The sequence below is a fragment of the Sinocyclocheilus rhinocerous genome, unplaced genomic scaffold (genome assembly GCF_001515625.1).
Source record: "Sinocyclocheilus rhinocerous isolate Xijiao unplaced genomic scaffold, SAMN03320098_v1.1 scaffold480, whole genome shotgun sequence".
NCBI lineage: Eukaryota > Metazoa > Chordata > Actinopteri > Cypriniformes > Cyprinidae > Sinocyclocheilus > Sinocyclocheilus rhinocerous.
The window spans coordinates 1,745,399-1,762,267 of record NW_015655401.1 but is presented as its reverse complement, the minus strand read 5'-3'; the positions used below and the strand labels follow the sequence as shown (position 1 = coordinate 1,762,267).

Sequence of the window (16,869 nt, the reverse complement as noted above, 5' to 3'; positions counted from 1 at the left end):
AATTCTGCATCGTACTGTCATTTTTATCTGTTGGTTGTTCCACTTCATAAATGTCATGTTTTGGCAGCATCTCATGCTGTCAGCTATGAAATGTAGGACATTTTGAAATATGTTCATAGAGAAAAACCTTTTTCCAGTCCCATTGTGAGGACTGTATATACAGGGAATGCAAAGCACTATTCTTTCCATTTTCAGTTTCAGATGGTAGATTAAATCTTTGGCCTCAGCTGAGGTGTAACGTTTGTATTGAACCTTTCGCTTGATTTCACAGCTGCCACGGAAGATAGCAGCACAGTTAGCAGGAAATGACCTCACTTCACAAATAACACATACCATGTAGATGCTTTGTTCCTTTTTTCACTAAGCTTTGGGTGGCATGATTGTGTGTTTGATATGTTTTTTCAGAATCATAGTTTGTGTTGTCTTTAAGGGATTTCACATCTTTCTATCACCCTCCTCTTTCCTGCATCAAGGGAACACACATATGTACAGCAAAGGATAAGGGACATATAAAACAACAAAACTAAAGTCCCAGACACCATTCTCTGTCAGGATACCAGTGATCAGGGGCGAAACTGGAGACGGGGGCTATTTAAAAACTCTGCTTTTAAAACTCTGTGTGTGTGTGTGGGGAGATGAAGGAAGTTTAAGACCAAAGTTATAGTACAGATGTGCAATAGTCTGCAAAACAGTTGAGAAAACACTCTGTATTTATGAATTGCCTAGGGAGACCCACAGATCTGCTTAACTCATCACTGGACACAATGCATTTCAAATGCTGTTTATCAGTGACCATCTGCCCCCTTATCTGTTGTTTGTCTATGTTGACATTGATATATATATATAGTTTGGTGTCAGTAAGATTGTTTTTCTTTTTCTTTTCTTGCAAGAAATTAATACTTTTGTTCAGCAACCATTAAATTGATCAAAAGTGACATTAAAGGGATAGTTCACCCAAAAATGAAAATTCTGTCATTAATTACTCACCCTCATGTCGTTCCAAACCTGTAAGACCTTCGTTCATCTTCGGAACACAAATTAAGATGTTTTTTATGAAATCCAAGAGCTTTCTGACCCTGTTTTATGGCCCAGAAAGGTTAAAAGGACATTGTTAAAATAGTCCATATGACATCAGTGGTTCAACCATAATGTTATGAAGTTGAACGAAGGTCTTACAGGTTTGGAACGACATGAGGGTGAGTAATTAATGACAGAGTTTTCATTTTTGGGTGAACTATCCCTTTAAGACATTTATAATGTTTCAAAAGATTTCCATTTCAATTAAATTATTTGCTTTTGAACGTTCTATTCATCAAAATAAAAAAAATGAATAAAATGAAAACAAAAAAAATCCTGAAAAGAAGAAATGTTTATTAATCACCAAATCAACACATTAGAATGATTTCTGAAGGATCATGTGATACTGAAGACTGAAGTAATGATGCTGAAAATTCAGCTTTGGCATGAATATATTAATAACATTTTAAAATGTATTAAACTTTCAATAATATTAAACAATATTAAACCGTTTTTATTTTATTTTTGATCAAATATTCGAGTGTGTGCAGGTATTCAACCAATCACAACGCACTGGATAGCTGGCCAATCAGAGCACACCACGCTTTTCAGAACGATGAGCTTTGTAAAAATCTACGCATTTCAGAAAGGCGGGGCATAGAGGAGAAACATTAATATACAGTATGTGGAAAATAACGTGTGTTTTTTTTACCTTAAACTGCGTGAACACATTGCATTACACCAAATACACCAAATAATGTTTTTTTTTTTAGCAACGTCATATGACCCCTTTTAAACCTTCCGTTGATTTCACAGCTGCCTCAAAAGTTAGCAGCCCTTGGGTTTGCAGGAAATGACCTCACTTCACAAATAACACATACCACTTAGTAATATTACACAATATTACTGTTGAATCATATTTTTGATCAAATTAATGTAACCTTAGTGAGCATAAGTGACTTATGTTAAAAACATTTACATTACATATATAGTATATAACAGTATATATACTACTGTTCAAAAGTAGCATATAAAGTGTTTGCATATACAGTAGCCTATATATATATACTACAATAAATGATTCATCTTTTTCTCTCTGTTTTCTTGAGAGTTGAGGATTTATCTGCATCAATACATCCTGCAATTACATTGGACCTGTAATAGGCACAAATTATATTTAACTATACCAATAACCAAGAAAGGCCCACTGCCATACAGAGATTCCACTATCACTAGCAGCTGTTTGAAATCTCAGTCCAGATGAAAGGATGCTGAGGACAAACATAAGCACTGTGTGTATTCAGAAATCTGCAGAGTGTAGGGGCAGATACAAGCAACCCACACACATCACTGATCCATAATTCACACATAATTCACACATCACCGACATACACACACATGCATATTTGACACGTCCCCTATAAGAGTTAGAGAGTTTTGTTAGTGCATAGTTACGACGCATATAAAAAAAATTAAAAATATGACTGTTCTGGGCATGCAGCAATCTTGACTCTGTGTATTTTTGATAGCTTAAAAAGCTACAAGAGGTTAATTTTTCCATAAAAAACTTCCTGGGATGTGTAGTAGATATGTCCTCATTTGGATGCACTTTTGCCCTCTTGTACTGTACCTCTTCATGGTTTAAGCCTGTAGAAGATATAACTGACATAGTGATCATTCTTGAAACCTTCAAAATTCAGTGGATTTGGACAAGTGTGGTACAATATCAAAATGCTGAGTGCAATGTTGCATTACTATTAGTACTGACTGTCAGTGCTACTGTTGTGAACCTGGTAAGAGTTGTTTCATAGTTTCTGTATCTTTTAGAAAGAATTTGCTGAGTTGTCCAGTATTTACAACGGTTGTGCTCTTATCACAAGTGTGTGTTTGTGTGGTGTGTATTTGTGGTGTGTGTGTCCTCACAGGAAACCACTCTTTCATGTCTTTGCCCTCCTCAGAGCAGCTGTCTGTTCTCTAACTCACTTAATTCAATTCAGCTCAAGTCAATCCAATTTTATTCGTACAGCATCTTTAAAAACAGCTTTACCCCTGAAAGTCCCTGAAATCTAATACTCTAATAACAAGGAAAACTCCCTTAAGAGGAGGGGGTGGGGTTACAAGAAGGAAAGAAATCTGCCTCAAATAAGCAAACTGTCAGAATTTCTATTTTAAAATAACTGATTTTGATTTTCCTTTTGTTCAAGATGTTTCAAGAAGTTACAATCCGTTTTCTGAAGATGGAGATTTCTCACATTTGAAGTGTGACACTGTGATGCAATAAGAAATGAGCAACAGTTGTAGTGTTAGTAGAGGTTATTTTGCCGTATTAAATGTAAGCTTGTTTTGTCTCTGTTACATTGATGTTTGTGTTTTGATGTAGCTTGCCTATTGCTTATTTTGAGATGTAAACAATATATTGTGTTCATTCAATTTTTTAAAGATGATGGCTTAAAGTATTCAGTTTTTTTTTTTTTTTTTTGCTTGTCTTTCCTTGTCGTTTTTGTATTTCTACTTTATATGCTAGTGGGTGATGAGAATCGATTATTGTGTTTGTATAATTTCATATTCAACTTTGCTCCCTTTTAACCCAGGAATTGTCACTCCAAGAAAGACAGAATGTGTATCATCTTTTTATTTTATTTTATGAGAGATTTATGTGAGGAACAGAGAGACTTTAATCAGATCAGATCATTGAGTCAGTCAGCCGAACTGAAGTGGGATTTATGACAATTTATTTATGAATAAATCGTTCAGTCCAATTTTTGAACTGGATCAAATGGTTCAAATGAACAGGGAAGATTATCCGTGACTAATGATTTCTGTTACTTTCTCACACAACTCCACATGATGATGACAAGATGCCAACAAGTTTTAGCAGATGAGATCAGTGATGGTTACTTGTTTACATTGGCAAAATATCATTCAGGTAAATTTTCAACATTAGAATTGCATTTTCCTGCGGTCTAACATAAGTTGATATATCAGGCTCACATTGAATCTAGACTCCACAACATCCCTTTTTGTAATCCCAAATCAATTGTATGATCAGAATCATTATGGTGACCATAGCTGGGCCACAAGTCAGTAGTATTCTGTCATTTTCTAAATTGTCTTGGACACTGTTTTGCAAAGCAGTGGTAATGGTTAATATAGCATGTCTAATTTGCCCTGTAAATTACATATTATGTAGCCGCTGCCAGTGGATTCATCCAGACAATCAGAATTCTATACTGTTTACTCCTTGGCAGAAAAATGTTTTTCCAAGGAAAGTCAAAAGATATTTTCCTTTAAAAGCTTGGAAACTGGGATCCAAGCCCAAGAGCTGTTGCAAATACTGTTTTGAATTTAGGTTGCTCAGTGGAATAATGCTGCAATGGACTCAGGCCTGCGCTCTGTGCCATGTCATTTTGGCAGTGCAGTGAAGTGGTAAAGATGGCTCAGTCTTTAGGAATGAGTCACAGACCTTCTCTTCCCTCAAGTGTCAGGAACAATAAGATGCATGATCTCACTGCATTAATTTGACACCCTTCAAGACTGTAGATATTGTGATATGTATTATTACAGTAAAATTTCTTATATTGTATTTTGGTCATATCACACATTCCGAGTAATGCATTCTTCAACAAGCTATAGCTGAATTTGGCATAATATGTACTACAATTAATATTCATAAAAATATGGCAGAAATATTCAGAATAGTATGCTAGTATGATGTTCACAATAAATTAAATTAAAGGTGAATAAATTAAAGGTGTTAAAACAACTGTTAAACACTATAAATAAATTCTGCAATAAATTCAGTATCTTGGTTTATTCAAATTTAGTTTTGGACTGGATCTGGGTCTTGAAGGGTCTAGTCCCGGTCTGGATCTGGGTCTCGAGGGGTCTAATCTTGATCTTGATCTGAGTCTTAAAGAGTCTAGTCTTGGTCTGGATTTGGATCTTGACTGGTCTAGTCTTGGTCTGGATCTCGAGGAGTCTAGTCTTGGTCTGGATCTGGTTCCTGAAGTGTCAAGTCTTGTCTGGATCTGGGTCTTAAAGAGTCTAGTCTTGGTCTGGATCTCGAGGAGTCTAGTCTTGGTCTGGATCTGGTTCCTGAAGTGTCAAGTCTTGTCTGGATCGGGGTCTTAAAGAGTCTAGTCTTGGTCTGGATTTGGATCTTGACTGGTCTAGTCTTGGTCTGGATCTCAAGGAGTCTAGTCTTGGTCTGGATCTGGTTCCTGAAGTGTCAAGTCTTGTCTGGATCTGGGTCTTGAAGGGTCTAGTCTTGGTCTGGATCTCGATGGGTCTAGTCTTGGTCTGGATCTGGGTCTCGAGGGGTTCAGTCATTGTTCTTGGATTTGGAAGGTCTGGTCTTGACTACACCTCTGTACCAAATTTAAATATATTTGTAATTACACATTTTTTATGAGAAAGTTACAGTTTATTATATTTAAAAAAATATGTGGTAACACTTTACATGTTACATGTACTTACTATTATAATAACAGTTAATTATGCATAATTACATGCAAGTAACCCTAAGCCAAACCCTAATCCTAACCCTAACCATATAGTAAGTACATGTAGTTAATTAATATTACTCAGCACTTAAATGTATAATTACACTATAACAAGGACACCTTAAAATAAAGTGTAACCACAAGTCATTCAGTGTATTAAATGTAAATATCAGATAACACACTACAGCTCAAAAATAGTTACAACAATAGTACAACAAAAGATTATTAAAGCACAATGTACAGAAAAGAAATTACAAAGTGAACTTTTTAAAAGTGTACTGAAGGGTGTTAATAACCAGTCATAAGAAGTTAACTTTTTAAGTCAGAGGTTGGGATAGAATTTAGCATTGGTCAATCATTTTGACTGACAGGGTTGTAAAAATTCCTTCATAATCTATTATTACCTGTCATTTTAATTTACATATCTTAATAAGACATTAAACAGCTTTTGTTTTTGTTCACCTTTTCATTTTTAATCATGAACTTACACAAGCACATAGGCTAGATTATGCATTTAATTATGAAGAGAACAGACAGTCTGTGCATCACCACTTGTGTTTAACACCACACAAAGCAGATGAATCGATCTTTTGGTTTATGCTCTTTTCAGTTAATGAATGAACAGAACATTGCAGCACACCTCCCATCCAATAAATTGTTTGTTATTTTTGATATGAAACAATGTCTTGGATTGAAAATGATTCAAACAATAAATACCATTTTGGCGCTCTTTAATGTGGCATGACAGATCACTGTGAATTGGCAGAGCGTGAACTAGTCATCTCTTCTATTTTACTAGTACTTATAGCACCAAATAAACATGAATGAACATCGGAAGGTATTTTGAAAGATATAACACAACTTATCCGTATCATGTGTCATGTAATTGATCAATCAGCTTTTCGACTGTGGAAATACGTATACATTTATAAAATAAATGACTTGAGGGTGAGTAAATCATGGGCCAATTTTCATTTTTGGGTGAACTATCCCTTTAAGTATTTAAGTGGCCTTTTATTTCATTAATGTGTTATTTGCAAGTACAGCTTTTTAAAATATACTTTTAAGATCTTAGGTACATCACAAGTGCACATTCAATACAATTAAGCACACTTCTTTTTCACAAGGGCAATCTGATCTTTCATGTGTGTGCAGGCCGGACAGAGGCTGAGCTGAAGAACTTTAGTCCTCATTACAGAAGACAAAGCTGTATCGCCTTCTTTTGCCATCTGAAGGATGAGGTGGAGCAGCATAGAGCAGGACAGGCCCAGCTCCTCAAACAGAAGGTGAAAGCATAACTGTCTTACACTGACAACATCAATGATTTTATTGCACTCTCACTTACATTATTTACTCTCACTGACACTAGTATGTTTCACTTCTAGGAGCCTCTGCAGGCCTCAGAGGTCCTGTACAAGGACAATGTGCTTTACTTTGATGACAACAAAAAGTGGAGAGAGAGATTTGTTGTGGTCCGTGCTGACTATAGCCTGGAGTTACATGATAGCCAGGAGGTTAAAAGTTATCTTTGATCATTTTTTCACATAAAAGGCACTTTTTCTGACAGAACGTTCTCATGATGTTGTAATATTTCATGCATCCAGTCATATACAAAGGGAACCCCTGCCCGCCACAAACACCTGCCAACAGGGGGCACTGTGTTGACCTCAGAGGAGAAATACACTGCCGTCGTAGACAAGGCCTTTCCTGATCCTAATGGTGAGTGTTTGTCTGGTTCTGTCATCCTGATCTCTCTCTTCTGGTTGGAATGAGTGTTTGTGTGTTGTTCAGGTTCCAAGGAAGAGCCCTCCGTTCCTGTGGTGGCGGTTCCCGGTCCACTTCCTGTGTACCTGAGTCTGCCTTACAGACGAGACTCGTACTTCTGTTTCCAGCAGGAGGAGAAGCGGGCCCGCTTCGTCTCAATCCTGAACGACTGCATTCGGCATCAGAACCAAGGTACCAGATCAGCACTGCCTCGGTCTCAGAGTGCACTTTTGACTTTGCATTTGTGGTCTATGATCATATTTGTCATTTATACCCCAAGGGGAAAGATTTAATTCCTACAGAATTTCTGTTTGCTCAATTTGAAAGTACTTCTTGAATCCGTTCTGACTAATTCTCTGTACACCCACCATCAACACGGTAGCGAGGCTGATGAGAGGATACCTCAAGCTGCATGTTGCAGCCTCTGCTCTTGCATCAGTTTACTACTGTTTTTCTGTGGTGGTCATGGTGATACACTAATAATATTCAGAATTGCAATGCTCTCTTCCTGCGTACTTGCTGCTTAGCGGTTACACTGCCTCTGCAGAGCATCATGTGTGCAATAATCTTCTACTTCGTCACACAACTGCAAAAGACTCCACTTTCACACCTTCATGTTTCATGTACTGGGAGAGAGAAGAGATAACCACCTACACAGAGCAAAATCAAACTGTTGTAAAGACTATTTTTACATTAAAAGTAACTGTATTCTGCTTTCGTCTGCTATTGTAAGTTGAAAGTCAGATTCTAAAAGACTTCAAAATAAGCCTCACAATTTAAGGTATCATTCATGTTTGGGATGAGATACACACCAAAGTTGACTTGGTAACACTTTATTTTAAGGACCAATTCTCACTATTAACTAGCTGCTTATTAGCATTCATATTACTAGCATATTGGCTGTTTATTAGTACTTATAAAGCACATATCTTCAGATAATCAGATAACTTATTTTGCATGACCGTCCATAATTTAGATCTCTTAATCCTACCAAACACCTAAACTTTACAACTATCATACTAACTATTAATAAGCAGCAAATAAGGAGTTTATTGAGGGAAAAATCTTAATTAATAGTGAATATGTGTTCCTTATTCTAAAGTGTTACCGTTTACTTGGGGTTAAGGGTTATCTGATTATCTGAAGACAATATCTTAAAATATGTTAAAAAATAATATATAATTTATATAATAATCTAAAACTATTTATTTATTAAGAAAAAAGTTTTACTTGAAACTTGATTATGGTTATGATTATGGAATGGCTAGATATACACTAAAAACAGCTTAAAATAAAATAAAAAAGTAAGAAAGAGCAGCCTTCAAATATTTAATTTTATATTTCGTTTTAATATTAATTTTATTATTTTATAACAAAGAGTGAAAAATTTAAGGGGGTCTGAATACTTTCCGTACCCACTGTATATAGTTTTTTAATAGGTAAGATACTGTCACACTACTGAAAACGTATTGCATTAGTTGCAACATTTAGTTAGTTAATCCTCAACACTGAATGTTAGATTGTTTATTTCTTCCTTATTTAACAGTACAAGTCATTTAGGGTGATGGGTTTCTCAGTTTTCACTCATTTAAGTAATGCGCAAAAGCCTTTCATCTTATTTGCCATTTCCAAATAATTTCTGTCTTGGTCTTTTTCCTTTTTTCTGGAACCAGAAAAGAGAAGTTGCTCACATGATTCTATATTACACAATCGATTAATCTGACAGAACTATTCTCTTCTCTCTGTTATGTCTCTGCAGATTATCTGAAGAGTATGGAATGTGAGGTGCAGGCTTTCCTAAAGGCCATTCACTTCTACAGGCAGGAGAAGGGTCACTATGAATCATGGGATATGCTGGTGGGCACTGACTGTCAGGTGGGCCTCCTGGTCTCCATATTACTCACAAGCATGTTTTGAATGAGTTTCCAGAAAAGCAGAGTCCACTTCTTTTGAATGAATCAGATGAGTCATGATGTAGTGGCCACAGAGAGCCTGAGTAATGCGCTGTGATTAATGCAGGCATCATACTGTGGTCAGCAGGCTGGTGGAGTCAAAGGCTGAGTGTGGACAGGGATTTAGGAGTGTCATGCTGATAACATCCCATATGTGGCTCAATGGACTGTCATTTCATGCTTGACTGAAAGTTTTAAATGCCTGCTTATATTTTATGAGGATAGTTTTTATAAATCATGTAAAAACATTTAAATATGATAGATACATGATTAATAGGCAGAATTATTTAAATGAATAATTTAAAAATGTACATTTAATAACTTGTTTAATAAGTAGATACTACAGCAGGACATGGTCATAGGAAAAAATAAGACAGGAGGAAAAATGTTATTTCAATATTTTTGCGTTCCCCTAAGAAACTTAGTACTCGCTCACAAAACTTTTGTTTGCTCATTAAATTTGTCATTGTCGTTGTTTTGAAGCAAAAGCAAGGAACTCAAAAGTTTTGTGAACACAAAAGCATTGAAATATATTTGTTTCTCCTATCTCAGATTTTTACAACACCATGTCTCTTTAACCAGTGTTGGGGAGTAACTAATCACATGTAATGGCGTTACGCAGTGGCGGCGTTTCACAAAACCATAGGGTATGGCGGTGGGGGGTGGGGGTCACAGTTTTGATAAATAAAAAATCCAACGGCACAACATTAAGCACAGAAATATAGGAAAAAAAGATAGAAAGGGATAACGTTTAAACGTCATCAGAGTTGGTATTGTGGCTTTATCAGACACTTGCACTTAACATTTTATGAAAATCAAGATCAAATGGAGTTAGTTTTTGACCAGCGAATGACGGAAGTCTGTGTTTTGTCTGTCATTAGAACAGCTGTATCTGAGGCAGCAAGTGCATCGCATTAAACGATTTCATCAACTTACAGGTTATAACTTTATTGTAGCTATATGGGTGCTATAGTTTTTCTTGTCGTTTAATACACTTGGCCAAAATATCATGAAACGATGAAGCGCTATGTGCACAGGATATTTAAAACGTAGGCTACAAAAGTATATGGTATAGAAGTATATGAGTTCAGTGGTACTCATGGCTCAGTGGTAGATCATTGCGTTAGCAGTGCAAAAGGTCGTGGGTTCAATTCCCAGGGAACACACATACTGGTAAAAAATGTATAGCCTGAATGCACTGTAAGTCGCTTTGGATAAAAGCGTCTGCTAAATGCATAAATTAGTAATTAGTATATGGCTACAACTAGACTTCAAAAGCTAAGACTCTTCTCCGCTCTTCAAACACACAAAAACGGTTACGTAATTTAATTACAAAATAAATGTAACTGTAATCAGTTACAGTTACTGAGAAAAAAATGTGTAATTGAATTACAGTTACTTAAGAAAATGTTAACGATTACAAAGGGGGTTACATCTGAATATTTTCTGTAAAAAGCTAGGATATGTTGAATTAATTTGTTGCTTTGCCTGTTTTTTATGTGCATGAAGCCTCCTGCCATTAAGGCATTGTTGCCAATTTAGCAATTTTGATGCTAGATTTAGCAACTTTTCAGATTACGCAACTTTTTCTTCCAAAAGCACCTAGCAACAAATTTGGCTATTTTTTAAATTTATTTGGCAACTTTTAGCAACTTTTTATAAGTGATTCAAACGATAAAAAAAGCACACATTTTCCATCTAAATTACACAAAAAGAGGAAACCAAAGATGCCTAGCAGTACAGAGATCATGTGAATTAAGTTATCTGCAATTTACAATTGTTCAACAATAATTTGACGGATCTGCATGCTTTCTAATTGCTCTCGCGGTGCTTTGATGTCAAACACCGATCGATCTGCGCAGCGCCGCTTCAAGACGAACACACCTATTGTGATACACCTTGTTAGTAGCTTGTATCTGCTGTTGTTCAGTTAGTACACTGCAAGAAAAATATCTAAAAAAAATGGAAAGGGTACTAGTAATTTTCCAGGACATTATCCGTTATCCATTATCTGTTGTAACACAAAATACAATGCGTAATTTAAAATGCCGGTAAAAAACCTGTGAAAATTCCTTCGTATTAAAGGGGTCATATGATGCTATTTTAAAGATCATTATTTTGTGTATTTGGTGTAACAGAATATGTTGACATGCTTTAATGTTCAAAAAACACATTATTTTTCAAATACTGTACATTATTGTAGGTCCTCTATGCATACACTGCTTAAAAGTATAATTGTTCAGAGTGTGTAGTTTTACAAGTTTACTAGCTAATAAAAAAAATTTTAATTGTTCAAAAATGTGTAAGTGTTCAATAATTCAATGTTGTATTTAAAAATACAGTTATTTATATTTTCATATTATTATATAATGCATTTATATTATTTTACGAACAATTTTTTTAACAAATCAAAATGAACATATACAAAATATATTTTTTGCTGAGATTTGATGCAGTGACACAATTTTGCGTTGTGATTACGTGATGACGTCATCGCGCAATGACATCACAACGTCATTTAGCAACAAATCGACCCAGTGTGGCCAACTTAGCAATTTTGTTGCTAAATTTAGCAACTTTTCAGACTACCCTAGCAACTTTTTCTTACAAAAGCACCTAGCAACAAATTTAGCTATTTTTAAAATTTGTTTAGCAACTTTTGATAAGTGGCTCAAACAATAAAAAGGCAGACATTTTCCATCTAAATAACACAAAAAGAGGAAACCAAAAATGCCTAGAAGTACACACACCATGTGAATTAAGTTTGCTGTTATTTGCAATTGTTCAATTTAATAATAATAATTGAATTAATTGTTCATTTGTGATAAACCTTGTTAGTGTAACATGTCTAGTCTGTTTTCATTGTGTTTTCCTGTTCTACCTGCCTGTGACCCAGTTTTCCTGTGTTCTGATTAGTTCTTTCATTTCCACTTGTGTTTATTAATTATCTTGTTTGTCTCTGTTCATTTAAGTCCTGTGTTCTCCCTGGTTCCTTTGTCTGCTATTATTTGTGTCTAAGTGTTGTGTTACCCCAGCTCCTAAATTTCATGTGTTCTCTCTGTGGATTATAATTAAAAGACTGTTTATTGAAGTTACTCCTTCGTCGTGCACTTAGTTAGACAGCACAACCGTTACAGTTAGTAGCTTGTACCTGCGATTGTTGATCAGTTAGTATATGTAAGAAAAATATCTAGAAAAACGGAAAAGGCACTAGTAATTTTCCAGGATATTATCCTTTATCAATTAACCCTGTAACCCAAAACGCAAAATATAATATGTAATTTAAAATGCAGGTAAAAAATAAAAATAAAAAACAACCTGTGAAAAATCAATACATGATATTGTGCCCTATTTTTACAGACTCTTCTTGTGTAGCATACTAACTACTAATAAACTGCTTAAAACTATAATTGTTCAGAATGTATAGTTTACTAGCTAATAAAAAACTTGTGTAAGTGTTCAATAATTTAATGTTGTATTTAAAAATGGTTATTTATATTTTAATGTTATGCAATTATATTAGATTACGAGCAAATCTAAATTAACATATCTAAAATATATTTGTTGCTGAGTTTTGATGCAGTGACAATTTTTCGTTGTGATTACATGATGACGTTACCATGCAATGACATTGCAATGTCATTTAGCAACTTTTAGCAACAAATCAAACTTCCTATAGCAACTTTTCCTGGAAATTAGTTGGCAACACTGCATTAAGGGCCGTTTGTTAAAGCGATGCTATTCTAATGCTTTTGATTGATTCTCTTCAAATTTGCAGCGCACCACGTCTTCCAGTTACATCACTCCACATTGCTGCTGAAAGCTTTAGGCTACAACTTGTCTGAGAGTTGATTAACATAGGCGGAGCGCGTGTAAGGCTGGCCACGGGGACTTGGGGCAAAAATGGCACTGAATTGGAAAAAAATGCCCCTGCACAAATATGGTTTATGATGTTTAATACATTTGGCTGCTTTTAGCCTTACCCTGGAGTTGGTTCACCCTCCGCCTATGGTTAACAGTTGAAAACATTCATTAGAAACTTAGAAAAGTAATCAAATGTAATCAGTTACATTACTTTAATTAAGGAATTGAAATAGTTACACTACTTACTAAATGTTGAAAAAGGTATCTTGTAATCTGTAACCTAATACTTTTCCAAAGTAACCTTCCTAACACTACCTTTAACTTAGCACGCACTTGCAAAACGTTTGCGTTCCCTCGCCTAACTAATGTGTTCCCTCAAGAAACTTTGCATTGACTCGCAAAACACTTGCATAACTGCCTTAGCAAGTACCACAAAATATTGATATGTTGTTCCTTACAAAAATTCATACCAAAGCTCCTGCTGTTATGAAATCTTGAGATCACATCAGGGTCTTTCACAGGATGTCCTGTAGCTACTTAAGGAAGCACCTCTGCCTTCCTCCAACTATTGTTAGGTCCAATTTTGAACACTAATTTGGCAGAGAAGGTGTTGTTGTGTAAGGAAACTGAAAACACATAAAATAAACTATTTTACAATTAGTCACTATCACAAAAAAAACATGACGAGGTGATGTACCTATTGTACATCTACTTAACAAATAAATAACATGTTGTTACATGAATTACGCCACCATTCAGAAAATATTAAGCCACACAACTGTCTTAAGCATTATTAATAATGAGAAATGTTTCTTGAGCACAAAAAATCAGCGTATTACAAATGTTTTAGGTAGGTGTGGCTGACTCTTAACTTTTATAAAGAATATCTCTTTGGATTTGAGACTTTAGTCTTTGCAACTTTACAGATCTTCTTTATGCACCAAGAGCTTGTAACACTCCAAAGAGAAAGGAAAACTTGAAATCGCATCATATGACCCCTTTAAAAAACTTACTGACCTCAAACTTTTGAATGGTATTGTATAATATAAAACAGAATATATACAGTAAATATTACATCATAGAAAAACTATGGTCAGTTAAACAATTTTACAAATCAAGTATTTATGTGTATTAATAATGAAAAAGTTTTAATAATTTTTAAAGCCTATTTCGTGTCACTGACAGACCGTTTTATTTGCCTGATCAATACAGCTCAGTATTCACACAGGACTCAACTGCCACATCTGTGTGTGCGGTGATTCTGTCTGTTGCAGACTGCTTCGTTACTATGACATTACAACAACTCAGTGATTCAACACTTTTGCTGTTCCTCCATGAGTCGGTGCCATGTGGGTGTTTTGTGTCTTGACTCAGTCTGGTATCATTACAGCTGCCGTGGGCTTCAGTAGTGACTCCCTCTGCCTATCTGCAGGTGCTGGCTAACCTAGTGATGGAGGAGCTGCTGCCATCACTGCAGACAGAGCTGTTGCCCAAGCTGAAGGGAAAGAAGCCGGAGAGGAAGAGGGTGTGGTTTGTGGTCAGTGAGATCAGCCTCTGCTCCTCGCGTCTATTCTTAGAACTTTGACACGCTATGTGTTGAATGTCACACTCAGGCAACATTTTTGCTGGTCCATTCTGTATGACCATATTAAATAAATTAATCGTTTATCTGACCTCCACACTATCCAAAACAATAAAAGTTTTATACCACGAAAAATAATTGTCTTTCATGGCCTGTGCCAGTTGGAAGAGGTTCTATAAAGGGACTATTAGCTATTAGGCAACATGTAGACAAAGGCAGCTCTATGTTCATGATGAAGTGGGTTTATGATGGCCATATTTACGGTGTGAATGTGTTTTCTATTTTTTCCTTGCGTGGTTAGACTGTGGAAGCGACCTACGATCTTGTACATGAGCAAATGCGAGAAGGTTTGGAGAGTTTGAAAAATGAGTGCAGAGAAGCCTCCAAACAGCAGGAGGCGCTCATTCGCTCAGACATGGACCAGATCAACAACTCGCAAACATTCCTGGAAACTAAACTGCAAGGTATGAGCAGACTGTCTATACAGCCTATCAGCCTTATATACCATGGTTAATTCCTTTCTGTTGTGTGTTTATATACATTACCGTTCAAAAGTTTGGGGTCGGCAGTTATTTATTTATTTATTTTTTAAAGAAATTAATGCTTTTTTCAGCAATGTTACAAAAGATTTATATTTTAAATAAATACTGTTCTTTTGAACTTTCTATTTATCAAAGAATCCTTAAAAAATAATAATGCTTTCCACAAAAATATATTAAGCAGCACAACTGTTTTTAGCATCCATAATAATACATTTTTCTTGAGCAGCAAATCAGCATATAGGTTGTTTGCAATCACGTGATTCTGATGACGCGCGAAATGCAGCTGGAGGTCAGGAAGTGATTTTTCTCAATAGAAATCACTAGCAGAAACTCCAAATGCCTGTGTTTTGCGTTGTTTATGGATGCTCAAATCGGACAAACCGAGAAACCACAAGGAGCTTTTATTGTGTACAAAAATGTGTTGCTCATACGGGGGGAAAATTCAAGAATCTGAATGAAAAACGCTGGAAAAAGTGGCTTGTAAACCTGCGTCTGCGGTATGGAGGAGCGAAGCCGGATAATGCTCGTGTGTGCAAATGGTTAATATAAGATAATAATATATTAAAATATTAATAAAGAAATATATAAATAGATACAGGGTGACACTGTCAGAATTCACTGAATGCTAAACGCCACACATGTAAACACGATGTAAATAAGATATTGTTTGCAGTTCATGGAATCGTGAGATTGCGATAAATTGAAGTGAGTGACAGCTTTTTAGTGATTAACGTTAGATGAAAGCGCTATTTGCTCGCTTTCTAGGCAGGCTATAATCGATTCAGAATTTAAATAAAAGTTGTTTTACTTTCTCTTGTAATAGCGTGGTGGTTGAAGAGAGATCCTCTCATACGATTGTAAGGGCGTTGGGTGTGCAGCAATGTAATGAAAGCGCTATATATATATATATATATATATATATATATAAATGCACCATGCTTAAAACAGTAGCCTACATTACCGACTTTACTGTATCTCATCCGTTCTTTTTCAGTCACTCCTGAAACTTTGCTGCATGTACAGGGTATGTGGCTGTTGGTCCTGTTAGCAGCACCTAAAACAAAACTTTTATTCAAATTCTGAATTGATTATAGCCTGCCTAGAAAGCGAGCAAATAGCGCTTCCATATAATCACTAAAAAGCTGTCACTCACTTCAATTGATCGCAATCTCACGATGTTTCTTTATAATCAGTGACGCTCTCTGAACTGCAAATAATATCTTATTTATGTGTCTACGTGTGGCGTTTAGCACCGAGTAAATTCTGACTGTCACAATGCGTGAGAGGTGGCAGCCCAATCTATTTATATCTTTATAAATATCTTAATATATTATTATATCCTATAATAACCATTTGCACGCACAAGCATTATCACACCGCAGACCGCAGACACAGGTTTTCCAGCCACTTTTTCCTGCGTTTTTCAATCAAATTCTTGACTTTTCCCCACTTATGAACAACACATTTTCGTACACGATAAAAGCTCCTTGTGGTTTCTCGGTTTGGCCAATTTAAGCATCCATAAACAACGCAAAACACTGGCATTTTGAGTTTCTGCTAGTGATTCCTATGGAGAGAAAAATCACTTCCTGCCCTCCAGCTGCATTTCGCCCGTCATGTGCAAACACCCTATTAGAATGATTTCT

At 35.7% G+C, this 16,869-nt stretch overlaps 1 protein-coding gene across 1 annotated transcript in view; it reads left to right on the top strand.

The window, feature by feature from the left end:
• LOC107718132 (protein Niban-like) overlaps window positions 1–16,869 on the top strand; it is a 32,494-nt gene that overhangs the window by 7,585 nt on the left and 8,040 nt on the right. The window contains exons 2-8 of the mRNA XM_016525111.1: window positions 6,675–6,805; window positions 6,905–7,033; window positions 7,124–7,238; window positions 7,311–7,475; window positions 9,043–9,158; window positions 14,532–14,636; window positions 14,983–15,145. Of these exons, the coding sequence (XP_016380597.1) occupies window positions 6,675–6,805; window positions 6,905–7,033; window positions 7,124–7,238; window positions 7,311–7,475; window positions 9,043–9,158; window positions 14,532–14,636; window positions 14,983–15,145 (924 nt within the window). The remainder of the gene's footprint in view (window positions 1–6,674; window positions 6,806–6,904; window positions 7,034–7,123; window positions 7,239–7,310; window positions 7,476–9,042; window positions 9,159–14,531; window positions 14,637–14,982; window positions 15,146–16,869) is intronic.